Source organism: Neofelis nebulosa, chromosome 10 (assembly GCF_028018385.1).
Source record: "Neofelis nebulosa isolate mNeoNeb1 chromosome 10, mNeoNeb1.pri, whole genome shotgun sequence".
Classification (NCBI taxonomy): Eukaryota; Metazoa; Chordata; class Mammalia; order Carnivora; family Felidae; genus Neofelis; species Neofelis nebulosa.
In genome coordinates, this window is record NC_080791.1 from 71,365,091 (window position 1) to 71,390,144 (window position 25,054).

At 42.1% G+C, this 25,054-nt stretch overlaps 1 protein-coding gene across 3 annotated transcripts; it reads left to right on the top strand.

Annotated features, from left to right (window-relative positions):
* The first annotated feature begins 510 nt into the window (after positions 1–510).
* Positions 511–5,820, top strand: LOC131487528 (calcitonin gene-related peptide 1). Of its 3 annotated transcripts, XM_058688332.1 has the most exons (6): positions 511–1,031; positions 1,882–1,982; positions 2,104–2,198; positions 2,462–2,608; positions 4,719–4,903; positions 5,366–5,820. In XM_058688332.1, exons 2-5 carry the CDS (start codon positions 1,977–1,979, stop codon positions 4,876–4,878), a joined length of 408 nt encoding a protein of 135 aa, XP_058544315.1. In that variant the 5' UTR covers positions 511–1,031; positions 1,882–1,976; the 3' UTR covers positions 4,879–4,903; positions 5,366–5,820. The 3 variants fall into 3 exon arrangements, with proteins under 3 accessions (XP_058544315.1, XP_058544314.1, XP_058544316.1); XM_058688331.1 differs by lacking the exons at positions 4,719–4,903; positions 5,366–5,820 and adding an exon at positions 3,464–3,948 and having other exon boundaries at positions 530–1,031; XM_058688333.1 differs by lacking the exons at positions 1,882–1,982; positions 4,719–4,903; positions 5,366–5,820 and adding an exon at positions 3,464–3,948 and having other exon boundaries at positions 539–1,031.
* The last annotated feature ends 19,234 nt before the right edge of the window (positions 5,821–25,054 follow it).

Here is a 25,054-nt window from a genome sequence, read left to right on the forward strand (position 1 = left end):
TCTCCTTTGCGGGACCGCGCAGGACGCGCGCCCGCGCGACAATGAAGCACTTCAGAGAAGTGGGGCAGGGGTATGGAGCGAGAGGGGCAGAAACCTGGGCACAGGCTGTCCCAGCCCAGCAGCTTAGCAAACAGAAGCCAGAAGCACAGGACAGCTGTGTAAACCAACTCCGGCGGCGCCGCAGTGCAGGGTCCTGGGTTAGAGGGGGGCATGCTGAACCCACAGTCGAGGTTTCTGGAGTAGGAGGGAGATGCCTAGCACTACTTGTAGCCAGTGGCAGCTTAGCCCCTTCCCCAGTCCTCCCGACCACTCCTACCGGTCCCAGAGAAGTGAGGCGAAGGAGGCTTGGCTGGCTGCCAGACTAGAAGCAAAACGACTTTGAGGGGTGCAGGGTGCGGGGGCGCAGGTGGCCTGGGGGTGGGGGAAAGTGCGGAGGTTATCTCAGGGGCACCAAGGTGGTCCAAAGAGATCAATGTTTCAGGGCCCCTCTTCCCTCCCTCCCCCAGCCCCTCTCTGCTCCATCCAACTCCTTCACAGTGGGCTATTTCAGCTGAGATCCCTTTTTAGAACCCAGGACTCCTCGGGGTCCAGGTGGCCAGATGGGGTCCTTACTGGCATAGCAAGAGGGGCTTCAAGACTAGAGTTCAGGCACCAAGACAGTGAGAGAAGCTCTGGTCCCTCACTGTGGCTGACTCCAAACTCTCCTCCATTGGCCCTCATTTTCTGGACGTCGTCGAAAGCTCTCCACCCCTCCCTGCCCTCCCGCTCTCCAAGCAATGACCTCATTGCAAAAGACAGCCAGAGCGGATGGTTCCCCTCCCTAGAGAACTAGTGCAGGGAGAGCGAGCAATGACGCCACTGGAGCTGGGTCGGTCCTGGCCACTTTGGATTGGCCGCGCGGACTCGTGGGGACCCCCCTCCCACTGTCGCTGGAATAAGAGCTGAGAGCTCCGCGGGGAAGACGCCCGCAGCAGGCGTTGTGTCCAACGGGGTGGACCGGCCGCTCGCGCTCTCCAGAAACTCGTCTCCAGGTGAGGAACTCCACCCTCTGCCCACTCTAATAACTTGCCTCTGGATTAGTTCATCTAGTTTGCTCCATCTGTCTGCCTTTCCTTTGCCTCTCACGGGCATCGCGGCCCACCTACACGCAGGTGCTCCTAGCTCTCTGTCCCGCTCAGGGGAAGGGGGGCGGTTGAGAGGAGAGCATTTTCTTCTAATTAGCACAGGTGGAACTTGAAGCATTCCCAGGGTTTGCCTGGGCGCTGGAAGCTCCGCGAGCTCAGGTAGGCGGGTCTGCGGCCCCTTCGTTAGAACCCCTGGGCGTGCAGAATCCTGCTCGAGTTTGGTCTGGGAATGCCCTGCGCGGTCTGTGTCCTGAGGGATCATGTTTGATTCTCGGGACGGTGCAGCCTTGAGCTTTCTTGTGAGGCGCCGCCAGCCCACGAGCGTCCCTGGGGCACGGAGGGGACCTGCGACTGTGCAGTCAGCCGCGCAGGACAAGGGGGCTCACTTCCAGATGCTGGCGCCCAGCACCCACTGCCAAACTGCGCTCCAGCGTAGACGGGCTGGGCGGGCAGAGCCCTGACACACCGGTAACTGCACATTAAAATCTTCCTCGAATCCAAACCCAGATACTGGGTGGATCGACCAGTGCTCCTTTCCAAGGTACCCTTCCTGCTTTCCTGTCCCATGCGTTAGTGCCAAGTCCAAAAGAAAGGGGTAGGTGGTCCTAGATTTCTCAGTTCCTGAGAAGACTAGAGCAATGGGAGAACAAATTGACATTAGGGTGGGTCCCCGCTTGGTTTCTGCAAAGGGCGGAAGGAAGGTGTGGGTTTGTGTGCATGCATGCACTCGTTTGTGGCTTCTCCCCGATTTCCACAGAACTCCACCACACCCTGAGACACTTGTTTCTGCCCTACAAAGCCATTCATTGCACTGTATCTTTTGAGATTCACAGCAGCCCATCTGGCAAATGAATGGAGGTATGGGGAGGTAGGGTAACCTGAGGCCACAAGACCTGCGCGGCAGAACAGGCACTTAGGTCTGTGGGCCCCAGGCCTTGCTTGGTCTTCGCGCAGTGGTAATATCATTCTCTCTTTACAGAGAGGCAGCATGGGCTTCGGGAAGTCCTCCCCTTTTCTGGCTTTCAGCATCTTGGTCCTGTGCCAGGCAGGCAGCCTCCAGGCGGCACCATTCAGGTGAGACAGCCGGAAGCCACAGAACACTCCCCTTCTACTGCCCCTGGGCTGAGGCAGTTCTGTGCCTTTGAGGTCACAGCAGCAAGGCTCCTGGTGCATTAAGACCCTCAGGTGGACCTCAGATTGGGCCTTGTGGGTTGGGAGTCGGGGGAGGGGGCACATCCTCAGGGTAGGTCACAGGGACCAGGAAGCCTTGCTACTTGTCATGGGGTGGAGGCAGTCAGGGGCTCAGAGCCTCTCTTGGATTTGCTTCCCCCCTGAAGGTCTGCTTTGGAGAGCCTCCCAGACCCCACCGCACTCAGTGAGAAGGAAGGGCGCCTCCTGCTGGCTGCCCTGGTGAAGGCCTATGTGCAGGGGAAGACAAATGAACTGGAGCAGGAGCAGGAGCAGGAGGAGACAGAGGGCTCCAGGTAAGGCTTCCACCCTGCCCTGGCATATACCCCAGGAAATACAACATCTGGCCAGGGCGCCAGCAGGTTGTGGTTGTTCATCAGGCCCTGGGGCCCAGTCATTCTCAAGCTCTGAGGAAGACAGAAGTCCAGGTGTAGCTGAAGAGACTGTGGTTAGACAAAAAGACACATTCCTGAAAGCTTTTAGGAAATGAAATGGGGAGGTACGGAATCACTTACTCGGGGGAATTGGTCTTGCCCTAAGGAAACTCCCAGCATTGGCTGACTTGGGACTGGTAAGTATAAAGCCAGGGGATGGACTCAGCATATCTCAGGATGTTTTAGAAATTTAACCTGTGTGTGTTGTTCTTTCACACCCACAAGGAGCCTTCATTGCACATTTGCAAGGTGAAGCCAAAGGCTTTGCAGAGGGTGGGGTCAGGTAGAGCAGTACCTGAGGTAGGTCTGGGGGCTTGAGATGTGTAGGATCTGTGGAGACGTGCATGTTGTCATGGGGCCAGACGCTCTTCCCCAGCCCCACCTCCCTGTGTCCCCTGAGCCTGGAGCTCACGCTGGCCCCGGCACTGCCTGGCATGTGCTGCACCTGCATCTACCCTAAGGACCTCTCTGCAGAGCAGGGACTGAGAAGCATGCGGAAGGCTAGGAAAGGGCACCCCTTCCCCACTGCAACCCTGCCCCACGCTGCCCTGGCTCAGCAAGCCTCGGAGTTCTCCTGATGGAGGATGTGTGAGCTGCCCTCCTGCCTGCCCCTCCTGCCTCTGCTCCAGGTGCCCCTCCCTCGTCTAACTTTCTGCATGACTGCCCTCAGGGGTGGGCCTGGCGCATGGTATTGTCTGGCATGTCTTTTCCCTGCAGCCTGGACAGCTTCCGAGCTAAGCGGTGCAGTAATCTGAGTACCTGTGTGCTGGGCGCATACTCGAAGGACCTGAACAACTTTCATACATTCTCTGGCATCGGCTTCGGGGCTGAAACACCTGGCAAGAAAAGGGACATAGCCAGCAGCTTGGAGAAGGGCCAGTAACCCTGCTTTGGGGTGCCCCAGGATGGCAACCAGACTCCTTCCACTCCTTCCTGATTTCCCTTCTTGCTCCCATTTTTGAACTAAATGCATGCAGATTCCACTTTGATTGCTCTTCAAGCTGGTATTGGTAGCTTTGCTTATCACAGAGAATATGGGGGACCTCAGGATGGAAGGGAAGAGAGCAGGACTCATAGGCCAGGTTAGAGGCAAGAGTGAGGGAAGCTTCTTGAGATCCCAGAGGATTTCATGGTAGAGTCCCCAATTTCTGCTGCATCCTTCATGTTTCATCATTGATGAATAAACCTATTTTCTAAAAGGATTTGCACTGTGGTGGTCATTACTCTGGTCGTGTCCAAGGCTTGAGAGTACCCAGAACCTATCTATGCTTAAAAGTAGCGTTAGCCTCAGGGTAGCTGGGTACAGGGCTTGATGAGTGGTCCTTGTGAACCAGTTCCACCGTCAAGAACAGGTGTGCTGAGAAACAGGTAAACACTTCTGGGGGAGGACGCTGTTTCCCTCTTCTCACAGCCTCTTTCAGGTAAGACGTCAGGGAATTTTCCTTTCCCATGGAAAGTGGTTTTGATGGTGCCTGTGGCTGCTCTATGGTTTCTCTATGCCCCTTGCATGTCTTGGGATTGGGCTGGGCCTTTGGTGACCACTTCATCCTGGTTCTAAAGAGACTGTATGTAAGTGACGGTAAGTGCTGATTTCAGTACATGCCTCATGGCTTGACACTGGGTTTTTTCTTTTTCTTTTTTTTTTTAAAGTTTTTACTTAAATTCCAGTTAGTTGACATACAGCGTAATATTAGCTTCACGTGTATGATATGGTGATGCAACACTTCCATACAACAGCCAGTGCTCATCACATTGGCACTGGGTTTTTTTCACAAAGGTCTTTGGGCAGGGCTCCTAGCAAAAGCTGCCAGGCCACTTCTCCTAACAGCTTTGATAATTGCATTTAGGAGAAACACTTATTCTTAAGCGGTATGTCGAAGAGCTGAAATTCTCTTTATGAAGGCCTCAGGGGCAGGCTCCTGCCCCTCGCCTCTCACTGACAGACCTCTTCTTTCCCCATCCTGCAAATCAGCGTCACTGCCCAGAAGAGATCCTGCAACACTGCCACCTGTGTGACCCATCGGCTGGCAGGCTTGCTGAGCAGATCTGGAGGTGTTGTGAAGAACAACTTTGTGCCCACCAACGTGGGCTCCGAAGCCTTTGGCCGTCGCCGCAGGGACCTTCATGCCTGAGCAGCTCAGTGACTCCAGGAAGAAGGTGACTGCCCTTTTCCGTTGGGTCGGAGGGGAGGGGATTTGGGGGTTATGAGCCACATTATGAAACCCACTGGACCTGGGAAGGGTCTTCAAATCCCTTCTTTCCAATTCCATGCTTCCTTCTCAGTGGTGAGATTCTTCCACAACTCAGCCTGAAATCAGAGCGTTGACACAGGCTGCAGACATGCAGCGTCATCTCTCTGAGAAGAGAAATGAGAAATAAAATGCTTGCCAAATGATAATTGCTTTTTTTTCCATCATCTGCCTTAAAAGCCTGTCTACATCTCATACCTATAGGTTGTAAATGCTGTTTTCCTGTACATTTGTGTTCTTTTTATAATAATTGTGGTTGTTTCCTTCTTGTCCTTCTTATTTGCCAATGCCTCCTTCTTCTCCTTCTCTACTTCCTCTTCCTTCTTACTTCTTTGTCTTCTTTTTTTATTTTATTTTTTTCCCATCTCAGGTCACCATGAAGCTGAACTCACCACTTCTGTTAATTTCTGTTGACAACACTTGGTGGGAAGGCCCCATGGAAGATATACATGTTTGCATCCCAATAGATACTGAAAAAAGCACCTTTGTCACTTACAAGGAATGAAAGTGAATGCAAAATAAGCTAATTCCATATGTATCGTGTATCCTTTTTATATTTGACTCTGTGTGTGTCAGTGTGGCGGTGGCATCTATCATTGGCTTATCTGGTAGCAAACTGGTTCTTTGAGAGCTATCCTGTTGATCACAGCAGCTCTGCAAACCTTAGGGGGACAATAAGTCATTGCCTTTGTGGCCTCTGGGGACATGTGGTAATGGTGATGCTTTGCCTTGTTGTCTAAGAACATGACTGTAGACTTTATTTAAGGAAATCTCAATGTTGTATCATTTGTGAACTTCATCAAGATTAAAAACATATTTTGGATACATGTGTTTTGAGACCCTGGTGATTCATTTCAACTTGTTTCCCTATGTAATAATAATAACACTAACAGTTGACATGTTTTGAGTGCTTACTCAAATTGGGACAGTTGATATTCTAAGACAGTGTTTTATACGTATTAATTCATTTAATCTTTATGACAACTCCACAAAGGAGATACCATTGGTATTTCCACGTTGCCTCTGAAGAAACAGAGGCCTGGAGGAGTGAAGTCCAAGGTCACAGAGATAGACAATAGTAGACTCAGGCATTGGTTTCCAGAGCCTACAGTTGAAACCACTGCATTATATGCTTCTTGACAATGGCTTCTGATGAGTTCCAGAGACCTGTGAGCCGTTCTTTGACCTAACTGCCTCACATGGCAGACCCTCAGATTTTGAAGACAAATGGACCGTGTTAAAACATACAAACAACCTAGTCTTTATATAATAAAATGGATCCCTTTTACCCATTGCTTGGTGCTACATGTTGGAAAGTTTGTGTGCCCTCCCTCCATCCCCACCCTACCCTGCCTAGCCAAAAAATTGTATATTGAAACCTAAGCCCCAAAGTGATGGTCTTGGGAGGTGGGAGCTTGGGGAGGTGATTAGGTCATAAGGGTCATCCCCTCCTGAATGGGACCAGTGCCCTTTCAAATAAGGGTGGAGAGAATTCCCTTGCTTCTTTTGCCATGTGGGGCCACAATGAGAAGAACTGCTGTGAGTGAGGAAAGGGGCCCCCACCAGGTGTGAATCTGCTGGCGCCTTGAACTTGAATTTCCCACCCTTTAGAACTGAGAAGTAAATATTTGTTGTTTATAAGCCACCTGGTCTGTGGCATTTTGTTACAGCCGTCCCAGCAGACTAATGAAGACGCTTGGCTTCAACACATGATCCTTTTATGGTCAATGTTATTACACCTATGTGCCATCTCTTACACCGCCCAGGTGTATTGTGACATCTATAGATCCATAAATATTTCCCCGTATATGGGAGGGATGTTTAAACATAACCACAGTCCCATTTAACAACTAAAGTAAATTAACATTAATTTCTTAATTCCTTCATCTCACATCCAGTCATGGATCAAATTCCTCCATTATCTTGTATATGTGTATGTTCGGTGTCTGTATAAAATCAGGGCTCAGATTAGGTCTCCACATTGCTGCTGGTTTATATGTTTTTTGTTTTTGCTGGTTTATATGTTTTAAGGCTCTTCTAATCTAGATGTTGCCCTCCATTATTTTTTTTCCCTTTTGCAATTTATTTGTTGGAGGAACTAAGTTATTTGTCCACTGGGGTTCTCCACACGTTGAATTCTGATGACTACATTTCTTTTTTTTTTTTTTAAGTTTATTTATTTATTTTGAGACAGAGAGAGAGAGAGAGAGAAAACAAGGAAGGAGCAGAGAGAGAAGGAGAGAGGGAATCCCAAGTAGGCTTTGTGCTGTCAGTGAAGAGTTCAGTGTGGGGCTTGATCCTACTATCTGTGAGATCATGAACTGAGCTGAAATCAAGAGTTTGACACTTAACGGACTGAGCCACTCAGGCACCCCTTGATGACCACATTTCTATGGTGAGATTTAACATGTTTCTTTATCTGCTTTATTTGTTGTGAATCAGTGAATGAGGAGAAAGAGAAGTTGGAAGCGAGGTCTGAGAAGTAATGAGGAGGGAAGATCATATCATGTAGGACCTTGTAGGGCATAGGAAAGACGTTGGTTTCCTATCAACGTTTAGTCAGTAAAACAGAAACCACATCAATAATTTTAATGGAAAGAATATAAGAAACTGACCAAGTAGGGGCACCTGGGTGGCTCAGTTGGCTAAGTAAAAAAGTGTCTGACTCTCGGTTTCAGCTCAGGTCATGATCTCATGGTTCTGTGAGTCTCAGCCCTGTGTTGGACTCTGCACTGGCAGTGCAGAGCCTACTTGGGATTCTCTCTGTCTCTCCCTCTCTCTCTACCCATCCCCTCTTACACTGTCTCTGTCTCTCTCAAAACAAATAAATACATTTAAAAAATGGAAAAAAAAAACTAAGTGGGGTTTAGAAAAGATGAAAGAGAACAAGAGTTAGTGCAGAGATAGAAAGTGAAGGAGGCAGCTACCATTCTCAGGGCTGGGGGAACAAAGATAAGAAGAGGTCAGGCACTGACAATCTAGAACCTTGGAGAAGGATGCTCAGACCACTGAGAAGAGAGGTGGGCCAATGTGGGATCTTTGAAAGGGTGCGACAAAACTGTTGGACGAGTATGGGAAAACGGAACCAAACCGGAAATTTGGAAACGTCTTCTCTGCCAGACCACTGGATGAAGGAAAATGCAGCTTGCAGAGTCCCAGCTCCAGCGTCTCTTTTTAATTTAGGCATAACGTTTTAAATTTGCACAAAGAAAATCCATTCTGTGCACAGTTCTGTGAACTTTCACAAATACATTGACTTGTGTCATCACCTCAATAGATACAAAAGTTTCATTGCTCCTCAAAACTCTGCCATGCTTCTCCTTTGCAGTCAATTGCACCACCGCTCACCCCCGGAGACAACTGTTATGTCTGTCTGTATAGTGTATTTTTTATATTTTAAAATTGAGATATAACTGACACATAACATTGTATTCGTTTTATGTGCACGACATAATAATCTGATATTTGTAGATATTGTGAAATGGTCACCACACTAAGTCGAGTTAGCATCCATCACTACACATTGTTACAATTATTGTTTCTTGTGATGAGCAAGACCTTTTAAGATCTACTCTCTTAGATCTTATGGTACTTCAAATATGCAGTACCATAGTATTAACTATAGTAATCAGGCTGTACATTATATCCCCAGGACTTATTTAGCTTATAACTGGAAGTTAGTACCTTTTGATTCCCTTCACTAAATTTGCCAACCTCCCCCATCCCCCACCTCTGCCAACTGCCAGTCTGCTTTGTTTCTGAATTTGGTGTTTGTTTTTGTTTTTGTTCTCAATTCCACATATAAGTGAGATCATCCACTATTTGTCTTTCTCTTTCTGACTTATTTCACTTAGTGTAATACCCTCAAGGTCTACCCATGTTGTAACAAGTGGCAGGATTTCCTTCTTTTTTTTGGTGAATAAAATTCCATTACACCTATATCTATATATTTCTCTCTCTGTATATATACATGACGTGTGTGTGTGTGTGTGTGTGTGTGTGTGTGTGTATCACATTTTCTTTGCCCTTCATCTCTCCATGGACATTTATTTCATTTCCATGTCTTGTGTATTGTAAATAATGCTGCAATGAACATGGGGGTGCAGAAACCATTTTGAGATAATGATTTCATTTCCTTCAGGTAAATACTCAAAAGTGTAATTGCTAGATCATATGGTAATTCTATTTTTACTTTTCGAGGAACCTCCATACTGTTTTCCATTGTGGATATACCAATTTACATTCCCAAAAACAGTGCACAAGGGTTCCTTTTCTCTACATCATTGCCAACATTTGCTATTTCTTATCTTTTTGATAATAGCCGTTCTAAGAGTGGTGACATAATATCTCATCATGGTTGTGAATTGCATTTCTCTAGTGATTAGTAACGTTGAGCACCTTTTCATGTTCCCGTTGTCCATTTGTATGTCTTCTTTGGAAAATGTCTATTCATATCCCTTTGCCTTCTCCAGAATATCAAATAAATGAAGTCAGTATATAGCTTTGAGTCTTTTACTTAGCATAATGCATTTGAGATTTATCCATGTTGTTGCATGTATGAATAATTTGTTTCCTTTTATTGCTGGGCAGTATTACATTGTAGGCATGTACTATGGTTGCTTCTTTTATCCCTTGAAGGATACTTGGATTGTTTCCAGTATTTGGAATTTATGAATTTAGCTGCTATAAATTTCTGTGTATAGATTTTTGAGTGAAAGTAAGTGTAGTGGGCTGGATGCCCCCCCCAAATATGTCCATGTTTTGATCCCCAGAATATATGAATGTTACCTTTTTTGGGAAAAGGGTCTTTGGTGATATAATTTACAAGGATCTGAAAATGAGGTCAGCTTGGATTGTATAAGTGGGTGTTAAATCTAGTGATATAGTCTTATAAGAGATACACAGAGAAGATACACACAGAGCAGAAGGTGACGAGAAGACAAGAGGCAGAGAGTCACAAGCTGAGGAAGCCAAGTTAACCAGCAACCATCAGAAGCTATAAGAGGCATGGAGTGGATATTCCCCTAGGGTCTCTGGAGGGAGGAGAGCCCTGCTGTCACATAGATTTTGTACTTCTGGCCTCCAGAATGAAAGAATAAGTTTCTGCTGTTTGAAGCCACCAAGTTTGTGGTAATTTGTTATAGTATCCCTAGGAAACTAATGATTTTTTATTTCTTTTAGGTACATACCTTGGAATGGGATTGCTGTCATTTGGCAAGTATATACATATATTTTTTTCCCCTTAAAAAGTCTTTTATTTTCAATTTATTGTATTTTTTTAATTTAAATTCAAGTTCGTTAACATACAGTGTAGTATTGGTTTCGGGAGTAGAACCCAGTGATTCATCACTTCCATAGGACACCCAGGACTCATCCCAACAAGTGCCCTCCTTAATGCCCATCACCCATTTAGCCCATCCCCCACCCAACACCCCTCCAGAGACCCTCAGTTTGTTCTCTGTATTTAAGAGTCTCTTGTGTTTCGCTTTCTTCTATGTTTTTTTTATCTTACTTTTCCTTTCTTTCCCCTATGTTCATATGTTGTGTTTTTTAAATTCCACATAGGAGTGAAATATATTTGTCTTTCCCTGACTGACTTACTTCACTTAGCATAATACACTCTAGTTCCATCCATGTTGCAAATGGCAAGATTCTATTCTTTTTGATCACTGAGTAATGTAAAATATATATACAATGGAATATTACTTGGCGGTCTTTTATTTTTATAAATACCTTCTAATTTCTGTCCATATACATTTACATTCTTGATTATTGCTACCAAATAATCTACACATATCATGTATTCTGCTTGTTATTATGTGTGCTGTAATAAACATAATGATATTGCTTAATCAAGTAAGAAAAACAAATTACAGAAAATTTGAAAAATCAAGACACAATGAAAGATTTCAATAGGTTTAATTCAACCACTGTGATTTTTTATTGCCTTCTTTATGTGTATATTTTACATAGTTCTGTACTGTATATATTACGCTGTATTTTTAAAACAAAGACTTTATTTTTTAAGGGCAGTTTTAGGTTTACAACAAAAATGAGAGGAAGGGACAGAGATTTCCAGATACCCCCTGCCCCCACACATGCATACCTTCTCCCATTATCAACATCACTCACCAGAATAGTATGTATATATGTATTGCCAAGGATGAACCTACATTGACACATCATAATCACCCAAAGTCCATAGTTTACGTCAGAGCTCACTCTGGTGTTGCACATTTACGGGCTTGGGGAATAATGACACATCTCCATCATTATAACCATGAGGAGTATTTCACTGCCCTAAAGAGTTTTCCATGCTCTGCCTGTTCATCATTCCCCTGGCAACCACTGATCTTTTCATTGTTTCCATGGTTTCACCTTTTCCAGAAAGTCACAAAGTTGGAATCATACGATATGTAGCCTTTTCAGATTGGCTTCTTTCACTTAGTAATATGCATTTAACGTTCCTCCATGTTTTTTCATTTGGGTTTAGCATGGAATAACATTCCATTTATTTATTCATTCACCCATTTTTTTTAAATCGTTTTTATTTCTCTGCTAATCATAACTATCTTTTCCTTGATTTTAAGAGTGTTCACTATTACCTCACACAGCATGCTGTTGCACGGGCTGGGTTTGTGGCACTTGAGTTATCCTTGGGCAAAGTGTCAAGAGAAAAGCGAGGAAGAGGAAAAAGAACCCCCGCCCCCCCCCAACAGATTTTGGCACTCAAAGATCCACTTTTACGGTGCCTTGTCAAAGATACAGGTTTTAGCTGCCTGCACTGCCACTGCATTTTGGATGCGGAGTGTGGACGCTGGGGCTGGCACTGGAACAGAGCTGGGAGCAAAAAGGAAAATAAAAAATAAGGGAAAATCTAGATTGAAGGGGCTCTGGCCAGAAAGAGGGGGATTCTCTCAGAGTTTTGTTTTCTGTGCTCGCTGCACAATTCCATGATGGAGACAACCCTTGGGCTAAATGTAAAAGAGAAAAGAGGGGGAAGAAAACCCCCAGAGAACTTACTGGTGTTTTTGCCATTCTTTTGCCTTCCCTCCCCAATAACGTACCTGCCACTGATTACTTTTCTTTTTAATTTGTTTTCAAGTGTATTTCTTTATTGAGAGAGAGAGAGAGAGACAGCAGGGGAGGGGCAGAGACAGAGGGAGAGAGAGAACCATAGGCAGGCTCTGCACTGTCAGCACAGAGCCCAATGTGGGGCTCGAGCTCACAAACTGTGAGATCATGACTTGAGCCAAAACCAAGAGTCGAACACTTAACTGACTCAGACACCCAGGTGTCGCTGCTACTAATTTTAAGAGCTCTCAGGTAGATTCTTTTTGTATTCTGTCTGGAGGTTTTAGTTGCAATTAGTGTGAGAGGCAGGTTGTAGTGGCTGACTCCATCTTGGCCAGCATATTTATTGACCATAATGCAATTAAGATAATAATAATAATAATTTTGCATAGCATTTTATTATTATTATATTTCAATACTTGGAAATTATGTAAGATTTTATTTTATTATTTTAAAAAATGCTTATTTATTTTTGAGAGAAAGCACGCGCAGGCAAGGGGCAGTGAGAGAGGGAGAGGCAGGGAATGCTAAGCAGGCTCCATGTTGTCAAGCCCAGAGCTTGACATGGGTCAGACTAACAAACTGAGCAAAAATCAAGAGTCAGATGCTGAACTGACTGAGCCATCTAGGCGCCCTTATGTAAGATTTTAAAACAAGCCAGAAATCAAAGAAGAAATCATAATGGAAAATTTTAAATTTAAAATATCTAGAACTGAATGATAATACCTCACATCAGAATTTGAAGATGTAGTGAAAGCGGTAACTTTAGAAAATTTTATAGCCCTATATAATAATGTCAGAAAAGAAAAATAGGTAAAATCATTTTATTTTTTAAATTGATCTGTTTTAGTATTTTTTTTAGTTTCTATTTAACTTATTTCTTTTTGAAAAATTTTTTAGTGTTCGTTTATTTTTGAGAGAGAGAAAGGCAAAGTGTGAGCGGGGGAGGGGCAGAGAGAGAAGGAGACACAGAACTCAAAGCAGGTTCCAGGCTCTGAGCTGTCAGCACAGAACCCGACGTGGGGCCTGAACTCACTAACTATGAGATCATGACCTGAGCCAAAGTGGGACACTCAACCAAATGAGCCACCCAGGTGCCCCACTATATAATTTACTTCTGTTCAAGCCTTGTCATTTCCTTCCTTCTGCTGGTTTTAGGTTTTGTTTGTTCTTTTTCTAGCTTCCTATAGGTGTAAGGTCAGGTTGTTTATTTGAGATTTTCTTGCTTCTTGAGGTACTTGTATTGCTATAAACTTCCCTCTTGTGACTGCTTTTGCCGCACCTCAAAGATTTTGGACCATTGTATTTTCATTTCCATTTGTTTCCATGTAATTTTTATTTCTTTGATTTTTTGGTTGATCCATTCATTGTTTAGTAGCATGTGATATAACCTCCATGTATTTGTGCTCTTTCCAGATTTTTTCTTGTGGTTGATTTCTAGTTTCATAGTATTGTGGTCAGAAAAGATGCGTAGTAGGACTTCAGTCTTTGTGAATTTGTTGAGACTTGTTTTGTGGCCTAATGTGTGATCTATTCTGGAAAATGTTCCATGTGCACTTGAAAAGAATATGTATTACCCTGGCTTAGGAGGGAATGTTCTAAATATATCATTCAAATCCATATAGTCCAGTGTATCATTCAAAGCCACTCTTTCCTTGTTGATTTTCTATTTGGATGATCTTAAGTGAGCTGTTAAAGTCCCATATTATTCTTTTTTTTTATTTTCTGAGTTTGTTTGTAGTTTCTTTTACTTTTTTTAATCATTTAATTTATTTTTTAAATTTATATCCAAGTTAGTTAGCATATAGTGCAACAATAATTTCAGGAGTAGCTTCCTTAATGCCCCTTACCCATTTAGCCCATCCTCCCCCCCCATAACCCTCTGTTTGTTCCCCATATTTAAGAGTCTCTTATGTTTTGTCTCCCTCCCTGTTTTTATATTATTTTTGCTTCCCTTCCCTTATGTTCATCTGTTTTGTATTTAAAGTTCTCATATGAGTGAAGTCATATATTTGTCTTTCTCTGACTAATTTCGCTTAGCATAATACCCTTTAGTTCTTTCCACATAGTTGCAAATGGCAAGATTTCATTCTTTTTGTTTGCTGAGTAATACTCCATTGTATATATATCTTTATCCATTCATCCATCAATGGACATTTGGGCTGTTTCCATACTTTGGCTACTGTTGATAGTGCTGCTATAAACATTGGGGTGCATGTTTACAGGTGCTTCGAAACAGCACACCTGTATCCCTTGGATAAATACCTAGTAGTGCAATTGCTGGGTTGTAGGTTAGTTTTATTTTTAATTTTTTGAGGAACCTCCATACTGTTTTCCAGAGTTGCTGCACCAGTTTGCATTCCCACGAGTAGTGCAAAAGAGATCCTCTTTCTCTGCATCCTCGCCAACATCTGTTGTTGCCCGAGTTGTTAATGTTAGCCATTCTGACAGGTGTCAGGTGGTATCTCATTGTGGTTTTGATTTGTATTTCCCTGATGATGAGCGATGTTGAGCATTTTTTCATGTGTCTGTTGGCCATCTGGATGTCTTCTTTGGAGAAGTGTCTATTCATGTCTTTTGCCCATTTCTTCACTGGATTACTTGTTTTTTGGGTGTTGAGTTTGATAAGTTCTTTATAGATTTTGGATACCAACCCTTTATCTGATAGGTCATTTGAAAACATCTTCTCCCATTCCACTGGTTGCCTTTTAGTTTTGCGGACTGTTTCCTTCACTGTGCAGAAGCTTTTTATTTTGATGAGGTCCCAATAGTTCATTTTTCCTTTGTTTCCCTTGCCTCCAGAGACATGTTGAGTAAGAAGTTGCTGTGGCCAAAGTCAAAGAGATTTTTGCCTGCTTTCGCCTTGAGGATTTTGATAGCTTCCTTACATTTAGCTCTTTCATCCATTTTGAGTTTATTTTTGTGTATGGTATAAGAAAGTGGTCCAGGTTCATTCTACTACATGTTGCTGTCCAGTTTTCTGAACACCACTTGCTGAAGGGACTGTCTTTATTCCATTGGATATTCTTTCCTGCTTTGTCAAAGATTACTTGGCCATATGTTTGTGGGCCCATTTCTCTGTTCTGTTCTCTGTGGGTTCTCTGTTCTGTTCCATTGATATGAGTGTGGGTTTTTTTTTTTGTTTTTTTTTTTTGTTTTTTTTGTGTGTGTGTCAGTGCTATACTGTCTTGATGATTACAGCTTTGTAATACAGCTTTAAGTCTGGGATTATGATGCCTCCAACTTTGGTTTTCTTTTACAAGATTGCTTTGGCTATTTGGAGTCTTTTCTGGTTCCATACAAATTTTAGGATTGTTTGTTCTAGCTCTGTGAAGAATGCTGGTGTTACTTTGATAGTGATTGCATTGAATATGTAGATTGCTTTGAGTAGTATTGACATTTTAACAATACTTGTTTTTCCTATCCAGGAGCATGGAATATTTTTCCATTTTTTTGTGTCTTCTTCGATTTCTTTCATAAGCTTTCTACAGTTTTCAGTGTATAGATTTTTCACCTCTTTGGTTAGATTTATTCCTAGGTATTTTATGTTTTTAGTGCAATTGTAAGTGGGATCAATTCCTTGATTTCTCGTTCTGTTGCTTCATTATTTGTGTATAGGAATGCAACCAATTTCTGTGCACTGATTTTATATCCTGCAACTTTGCTGAATTCATGGATCAGTTCTAACAGTTTTTTTTGTGGAATATTTTGGGTTTTCCATATAAAGTATCATGTCATCTGGCAAGAGTGAAAGTTTGACCTCCTTCTGGCTGATTTGGACTTTTATTTCTTTGTGTTGTCTGATTGCTGAGGCTAAGACTTCCAATACTATGTTGAATAACAGTGGCGAGAGTGGACATTCCTGTCTTGTTCCTGATCTTAGGGGGAAAGCTCTCAGTTTTTCCCCATTGAGGATGACATTAGCATTGGGTCTTTCATACATGGCTTTTATGATCTCGAGGTATGATCCTTCTATCCCTACTTTCTTAAGGGTTCTTAACAAGAAAGGATGCTGTATTTTGTCAAATGCTTTCTCTGCATCTATTGAGAGGATCATATGGTTCTTGTCCTTTCTTTTATTGATGTGATGAATCACATTTTTTGTGGATATTGAACCAGCCCTGAATCCCAGGTATAAATCCCACTTGATCATGGTGAATATTTTTTTTAATGTATTGTTGGGTCCAGTTGGCTAATATCTTGTTGAGGATTTTTGCATCCATGTTCATCAGGGAAATTGGCCTATAGTTCTCCTTTTTAGTGGGGTCTTTGTTTGGTTTTGGAATCCAGGTAATGCTGGCTTCATAGAAAGAATTTGGAATTTCTCCTTCCATTTCTATTTTTTGGAACAGCTTCAAGAGAATAGGTGTTAACTTTTCTTTGAATGTTTGGTAGAATTCCCCTGGAAAGCCGTTTGGTCTGGTTGTTGAAAGGAGCTTGATAAATTCGGGAAAAAAGGGGGGAAAAAGGGAAAACATTTGAAAATTTGTAAAAATGAATACAATGAAAAAGAATAAAATGAAATGATGGAAGTAAAATAGAATTTGAAAAATTCACAAAAAAATAAAAAATATAGTAGAAAAAATTAAAGAAGAATATTTAATAAAAATTGAAAAAAAGAAATTTTTTCTCTTTCTGTATTCAGGAAAAGGAAACAAAAAAGAAAAAGAAATTGAATCAATGGACCAGTGAAAGACTGAAATACGATTGAAATTACATCATTTTCCCCAGAAGTCAAACTATGAAGCACTTTATAGTCCATAAACTAAGCAGGCAGAGAGACTTGTGGTGTTTCTGAAGAGTGAGGTTGGCCCAGTTGGGTGGGGCTTCGTGTAACAGCTCTGTTCTCCACTAGGTGGCGCTGCTTAGCTTACTGGGGTGGATTGCTGTGACACTTGTAGGTGTGTATGCACATGCACAGGAGAGGTAAAAATGGCGTTACCCAGCTACCTAGTCTCTAGTATCAGAACTGTGTTCTCCCCCATCAGCAATTGCACATCCCTCTTTTGTCTCTGGCTTCTGTACACTCCCCGCTTTTGCACTGTCCCTGACCAAACCGTCAGGTTGCCAGGCGGCACCTCTGTCCTGAGTTTTATCTGAAATGCGGCAGTGTTTCTCGACCCCTCACTTCCGAGGGACTGTGGCTTTGATCCGTTTTGACCCTCTGCGGGAGGGTCTCACCCAGGAATGGCTGGGTGCCAGCTCGCCCCCTGGAACGTTCGGGAGATCTCGCTGTTGCCGATGCCCAGAGACTGCAGCTGGGTGCCAGCCCGCCCCAGAAGAAGTTCACACGATCATGTAGCAGCAGCGTTTCAGGGATTACGGAAAATCACAACTCACATCTGGCGCCGGGCTTCCCCCTTATTGTCCTTGTTCCAGCACCAGTGAATGTGGTTGTTCTCCAGAGTCCAGTGGGACCTGTGGCCTGGGGACCCTCGGGACCTTACTTTGCTCCTGGGGATTCACCCTTCTCACCAGAGCACTGCCAGGTATGGAGCTGCAGAGTTTCAGACTCTGCATTCCCCATGTTTATAGAGTCTTAATGGAATTTAAACCCTCTTCTTTCTCTTTTCTCCCTTTTTGGTTGAGTCCCTTGTGGCTGTTTCCACTCTTCCACTTTCGCTCCAGCCACTTGGGGGGGTGCTTTTCCTGTACTCCCCCCCCCACCTTCATCCTCTCTCCACAAGCAAGAACAGCTCCCTGCCCTCTGTGGCTTCTCTCTCCCCCAGTCTACCTCTCTGCACCGCATACCTGCTGAATTCTGTGGTTCAGGTTGTGCAGATTGTTGTGTTAATCCTCAAATCGGTTTTCTAGGTGTGCAGGATGGTTTAGTGTTGATCTGGCTGCATTTCATGGACACCAGATGCAAAACAACTTCCATGCTGTTCCACCATCTTGGCTCCTCCCTCCTCCCATACTACTATTGTATTACTGTCAATTAGTTCCTTTATGTTTGTTATTAATTGTTTTACGTATTTGGGTGCTTTCATGTTGGGTGCATACATATTTACAATTGTTATGTCTTGTTAGATTGTCCCCTTTATGATTATATTTCTTTGTTTCTTATTACAGTCTGTGTTTTAAAGTCTATTTTGTCCGATATAAGTATTGCCACTCCAACTTTCTTTTGACATCCATTTGCGTGATACAAGTTTCTTCATCCCCTCACTTTTAATCTGCAGGTGTCTTTAGGTCTGAAAAGAGTCTCTTGTAGGCAGCATGTAGATGGCTCTTGTTTTTTTATCCACTCTTTCACCCTAGGCCTTTTGATTGGACTGTTTAGTCCATTTACATTCAAAGTTATTATTGATAGGTATGCGTTTATTGCCATTTTATTACTTGTTTTGTGGTTGTTTTTGTAACGAACCAAATTTTGAATTTTCAATTGCACACCTAAATTGAGGTGTTCAATTTGAGAAATTAGAAAAGAAAAATGGAGAAAACTCAAAGAATTTGAAAAGGAGATAATAAAACAGACGTTGATTATCTATAAGATGAGGATTAAACAAAGAGGATCAGCAAAGGCAAAACTTTGTTATTTGAAGACTAATGAAATTGGAAAACCTCTAGTGAGGTTGATCAGGAAAAAAAGAGAGCAGACACAAAGAATATCAAGACTAAAACAGAGAACTTGCCCATAGATACAGCAGAGATGAAATGATAGTAAAAGAATACTACCACTATATGCCAATAAGTTTTATAATGTAGATGAAATGGGTAAATTTCTAGAAAATATAAAGGTCCTAAAACTCACTTGAGTAGGAATGGAAATCCTGAATAGGTATATAACTGTAATATATTGAATCAGTTTTGTAAAATCATCACAATGACAGTATAGTATTGTTGGAATTATAGATAAATTCTCCCAAATATTCACGGAACCAATTCCACTTATATACAGAATTTCCCCCAAAATAAAAAAGAGGAACCACTACCTAATTCATTTTAGGAGGCTAGTGTGACAAACATAATAAGGCCAGAAAATAAGTTTATGAGAAAGAAAAAAATTCAGTTCCATTTCACTCATGAACATAGACGCAACTATCCTAGACAAAATGATGGCAAACAAAATATAACAGTATACATAAAACAATGCATCATGACCAGTAATTGCTTGTTCCTCAAACATAAGAGTGGTCTGACATTTGAAAATCCATTAATCCATAAAAAATTAATAAATTTAGTAATATTATGATTAGCTCAGTAGATAAAATGGTCTGAGAAAACCTCAGAGTAATCATGCAATGGAAAGGAAAAATCTGGTTTTTTGGTTTTTTTTTTTTTTAGTTTTATTTATTTATTTTGAGAGAGAGAGAATGCAAGCTGGGGAGGAGCAGAGAAAGAGAGAGAGAGACAGAATCTCAAGCAGGCTCTGCACTACCAACTGTGGAGCCCTATATGGGTCTCGAACCCACAAACCGTGATATCATTACCTGAGCCCAAATCAAGAGTCAGACAGACACTGAACCGACTGAGCCAACCAGGCACCCCTGGAAAGGAACATTCTTAACCTGATTATAAGTATCTATCAAGATCTGCAACAATTAATCAATCTTAGGGAATAAATATTAGAAACAATCCCTTTACAATTAGGTAAAAAGTAAAGAAGTCAACTATCATTGCTTCTATTCAGCAATTTACACCAGGTTCTAGCTAGTTCACTAAAATAAGAAAGAGAAAAGAAGGTTTAAAGGTAAAGGGAAAAAGTTTTCATAATTTTATATACTGAATTTCCCAAATAGTATACAAATAAAATTATTAGAATTAAATAAGAATATTTATAAAATGGCTAGCTATGAGATCAATAAACCTTAAATAGACTGATTTATAGTAAATGCATTTGAAAATCTAATAAATAAGAGATACCAATGACAATAGCAAAAAAATATATATGTATATAAAGGGGCGCCTGTGTGGCTCAGTCAGTTAAGTGTCCGACTTCACCTCAGGTCATGATCTGACAGTGTGTGAGTTCGAGCCCCACAATGGGCTCTCTGCTGTCGGCACAGAGCCTGTTTCAGATCCTCTATTCCCCTCTATTGCCCCTTCCTGCTTGTTCTCTCTAAACAAACAAACAAACAAACAAACAAACAAACAAACTAAAAAATATAAAAAGAATCTAGGGATAAATTAACAAAATATGTGGTGGGAAATCATCAGACTTTTACTGAGAGACACTAAAAAATAAATAATAGGAGAAACATGCTACATGCATGACTGAAAAAACTCAGTATTTGAAAGGTGTCAAATATTTCCTAATTAAACTCAATGCAAATTCAATACATATCTCAGTAGGGTTTTCCTTAGACTCTGGCAAGTTGATTCTAAAATTATTTAGAAAAGAAAATGATGGGGCACCTGGGTGGCTCAGTCGGTTGAGCATCTGACTCTTGATTTTGGCTCAGGTCATAATCCCAGTGTTGTGGAATCAAGCCCTGCATTTGGCTCCGCCCTGAGCATGGAGTCTGCTTGAGATCCCCCCCCCCACCTTTCTCCCCCACCCACATGTGTACTCTCTCTTCCTCTCAATATAAGGAAAAAGGAAAGGAAACGGTTAAGAACCGGCAAATGCTTCTGAAAAATAATAAAATTTTTGGAGGATTGCTTGCCCTATAAACCTATAGTCATTAAGATAAAGAAGTATTGATTCAGCAATTAGCCAATGGAAAATCATCAAGATCCCAGAAATAGAGCCATGTATATGTAAAAGTTTGGCCTATGACAGAGGAACTACTCAACAAATGGTGTTTGGGAGGTTGGTTATGCCTGTGGGGAGAAAAAATGAACTTGGATCCTATCTCACACCTTGAAAAATATCAATTCAAGATGGGTTAAAGATTCTACTGTGAAATGCTGATATTTAGAACTTTTAGGAGAAAATATAAGAGTAAAGAAGTCATCTTAAACAACCTCAACAGTGTTAACCATAGAAGAAAACGTCAATAAATTAAAAAACTTGTTTTTTTTTAAAGGATGCAATAAAGAGATTGAAAAAACAATTGGCAAACTAGTAGAGGTATTTGCAACACATATAGTCAATAAAGGATAGCATTGTATTCCTATTTATAGAGATTATCTGCCTATCTATCATCTATCTATCGATCGATCTGCCTACCAACCTACCTACCTACCTACCATCATATATAGTAGATATGAGGGAAACAGGCCTTCTCTTACAAAGTAAAAGTATCTTCCAGCAAGGGAAAAACAGCCTCTGACCTGGATATGGGAGACTTTATTTCTGAGGTATAGGAGCCTCAATAGAGGAGTAGAGATTTAAAATATTTAAATCCTCTTGAACCTATTCAAATATCTCCTTTCAAAAATCTCAGGAGTATCTTCGTTTCTGATTAATGTCTTAATTTCATGTAAGAAACCTGGTGATCATTTGATATAATTCCATAAAGGCAGGCTCAAACTTCAAGTTTGGATTTTGGTCATCGTGGCCCTACAACTGATAAGTTTCTTTAGCACTATCGTGGAAAGTCCTGAGCTTGAGAATGTTGGGATTTTTAGGGACACAAGCATCCACCTCCACCCTGAGGTCCTTGGATTCTCCAGATATTTACACTTTATGGGAACTTGATTCCAGGTAATCGGTTTTTTTACTGCATGTCATAGTTGCTGTATCTCTGTTATGGAATACAATGGGCTTTTATGCTATTCACCATGTATCAGCTAGATAAATATCCTAAATTTCCCTATTATGAACATTTCCCTGAGTATCTGTCTCCTGCATTCCACTCACGGCATCAGTCTGTGTATCAGTGAAAGTTCTTGGCTGCAAGCAATAGAAATGGACTTGGGTTCTGTCGTGCAGGAAAGCAGTATTTTTGGAAGAATATTGGAACCTCACTGAATTCTTGAATTCTCAGAACGTGGAGATGGCTTAGCTGAGTGGCTCTGGCTCAGGGTCTCTCACGAGGCTGTGGTCAAGGTGTCAAGCAGAGCTGCAGTCTCCAAAGACTTGAATGGGGCTGGAGGGTCTTCTTTAGCCTCACCCATGTGACAGTTGACAGGTTTCAATTTCTTGTCATGTTGGCTGACCTCTTCATAAGGTTGTTCATGTCCTGATTTACCCCAGAGCAATTAATTGGAGGAGGAAGATAGCTGGGTGGGGAGAGACAATGAGAGTGCAAGATGGAAGCTGCAGTGTCTCTTATATTTGAATTACTTCTGTGTATTCTGCTCATCACACAGACCAATCCAAGTACAATGTGGGGAGGAATGACACAAAGGCATGTATACTAGGAGCAGGACCATTGGGGGCCATCTTGGAGGCTTCCTACTACAATGGAAGTGGAGGACAAAGCTGGGAAACAGGAAGAAAATAGGGATGCTCTTGAGCGCCAGCCAGTAAAACTTCAGAAAATGTCACAAAGTGGGAACAGAGATCTTTATGTTGTTGCCACTGTGATAAATATGACCTTCAGTCATTCTACGTTGTTGGGTCATTCACTGATGATTTAGAAACGTGAGAGATTTCTGAACCCGCTGCATGTGCTTGCATCCCCACTGTGATGCGTTAAGGAGACATTCAGCTTCCATCCTGAGAAGCAATCACAACCCTCCACCAAGGCTACACATAACAAGGAATTCTTCAAACAGGAGGTCAGGGTACTAATAGGAAAGAACTGTTTAAAGCTAGATGTCTCCCCTCCCACTCAAAAAAGACATTAGACACATTAGTCAATAGACAATATTCTATATAGTCATGTAGAGTTGAGGACTTCTAAGCGACTAACACAATCTATAGCTCTTATTGCCCTATGCTGAATAATTAGATATGGCAGCCACTGGAATTTGCAAATGTAACAAGTGTCTTTCAGAGTTTGTTTTGGGGAATAACAAGGCTTTCTAAATAATGGCATCCATCTGTGATTCTTCAGTTGCCACAGGTCCAAGTCTCTAGAAAGATAGTAGAAGTCATTATGTGTTGATCCGTTGCAGATAAAGAGACAACATTTCCAATGTTTGGTATGTCTTGTGTCAGGGAATGATATTCTACTTGTGTAACTTTTAATTCTTATCCAGTGAATATTGTGCATGAAGCTCACCTATAGGGATATGACAGTAGAGGATAAAGCCAGAGCCCTTCTGTAGGAGATAAGGTCTCTCCTATAGGGTAAGCTTATTCCTTGTTCCAGTTATCTGGGGGACAGGGCTGCTTCTCAGATAAAACCAGTAATAGGGAGAAGAGTCCCAAGTAACCGGAAAGGAATTGATCTTGTCTTTGGTCTTGATTTCAGGGAAGGGATGTTAGGATGGCTAGAAGGAAGTTCACTGATGATGGCTGTTAAGATGACCACTGGTAGACAGGGAGCTGAGAAGGCAGGGGCCCAGGGAAGGTGGGAAATCTTTTGAAGCTAGTTGATAGTAATTTCCCTAGTATGGAAGTAAAATGTTACCGGCCTTTGAGCCATGGGAATGAACTCCTTGTGGTAACCTCAGCCTTGACAGTAAAGCCAGACTTCCTATTCCCTCAGGTTTTATTTACCTGTTGTTCTCCATCTGGGTTCAATAAAATCTGTGAAAGTTCTGGACAGTCTCAGATGGCTGTCTAAAAAGAAGATCCTGTGCTCTGAATGAGCTGGAGAAGCCATATAGAGAGAAGACTTTATTTATTTATTTTTTTAAATGGGAAGCCATAGTCTACTTTCTCTTGATGAGTGGGGTATTTGCATTGGGAATGCAGAATGAGGAAGTAAAATTTAGTGAGAAGCATGAACATATACCATACCTTTCCATGTACAACTGAGGCCATGCCTGGAACCTCATCCCATCTGTGTGGGACTTCGCCAACCAGACTGTGGTCAAGTTCTGGTCCCTGATGCTGCTTCCTTGAGATCCCAAACCTGAGCTGTTAACTACTGGACAAAGGATCTGAACTTCTTATCACTCAGATACCAAAATGATGAGCTAAAGGCCTAAAAAATTTTTAAGGATCCATGAAAAAGTTTGAGTTTTCCAAAGTGATTGGCTTCAAAATATGAAAATTTAAAATAGGTTAAAAAATCATGTTTATTTAAATGTCTACATGTCCATTGGTCTACTTCAACTCAACTCTTGTGTAGTTGTATATAAATTATATTTAATGTGATATACAGGTACATTTTAATATGATGTAGGGTTAGGATGTCAACAATAAAAGTATAGAGGCCTAGGAGCATCTTAAAATACCGTCTCCCCCAGTCCCTCCCTCCGAACACGAAGCAGCCCCTTTTCCACCAGAGGGCGCACGAAGCAGGCACGTAAGGTTTACTTTGCCAGGACCCCCTCCAACCAGTCTATCCAGCTGGTCTCCCAGATTCACCTCTCATTCTTCCTGTCTCTGAGCCTTGGTTTTCTGATCTGTAAATTTGGAATAATGATGTCTTCGTCAACATCCTGATGAAGGCACTCAGGATTCTGAGGTGGTCCTTAGATGGTAGTCCTTAGAGAGGAAGGAGACTGGAAGTTTCTCCTTGTCTAGGGGTCTTGCCCAAGACAACTAGGGACTAAGAAAAGGGCAGCCATAATGAAGCCCATTTTGTTGCCTTCTTATTTCCCTCAAAGGACACTGGCTGGGGCAGAGATGGCAGAATGGTGGGAGTGGGGGCCATCAAGGGCATGAACTGGCATCCTGCATTCTGACACAGGACTGGTCTTCTTCCTGAGCCTGTCTTTTCTAAGATTTGTTATTTCAAAATTTTGTTGGAGCTCAGAGGACACATAGAGATCTCCTGGCTGGAGTTGGGGGAGTGGGTGAAGACAAAATTAAGGAGGTTTTATGGAGGAGTTAGTATCGAATTCAATGTGGAAGAGTTGGCAGGTTTTTTTTTTTAATTAAAAAATTTTTTAATTAAAAAAATTACCAAGAGGAGCCTAAGGAGACATGACAATTAAATGTAACATGGTATCCTGGATGGGATCCTACAACAGAAGAAGGCATTCAGTGAAATCTAAGGAAATATGAATAATATGGGATTTAGTTAATAATAATGTA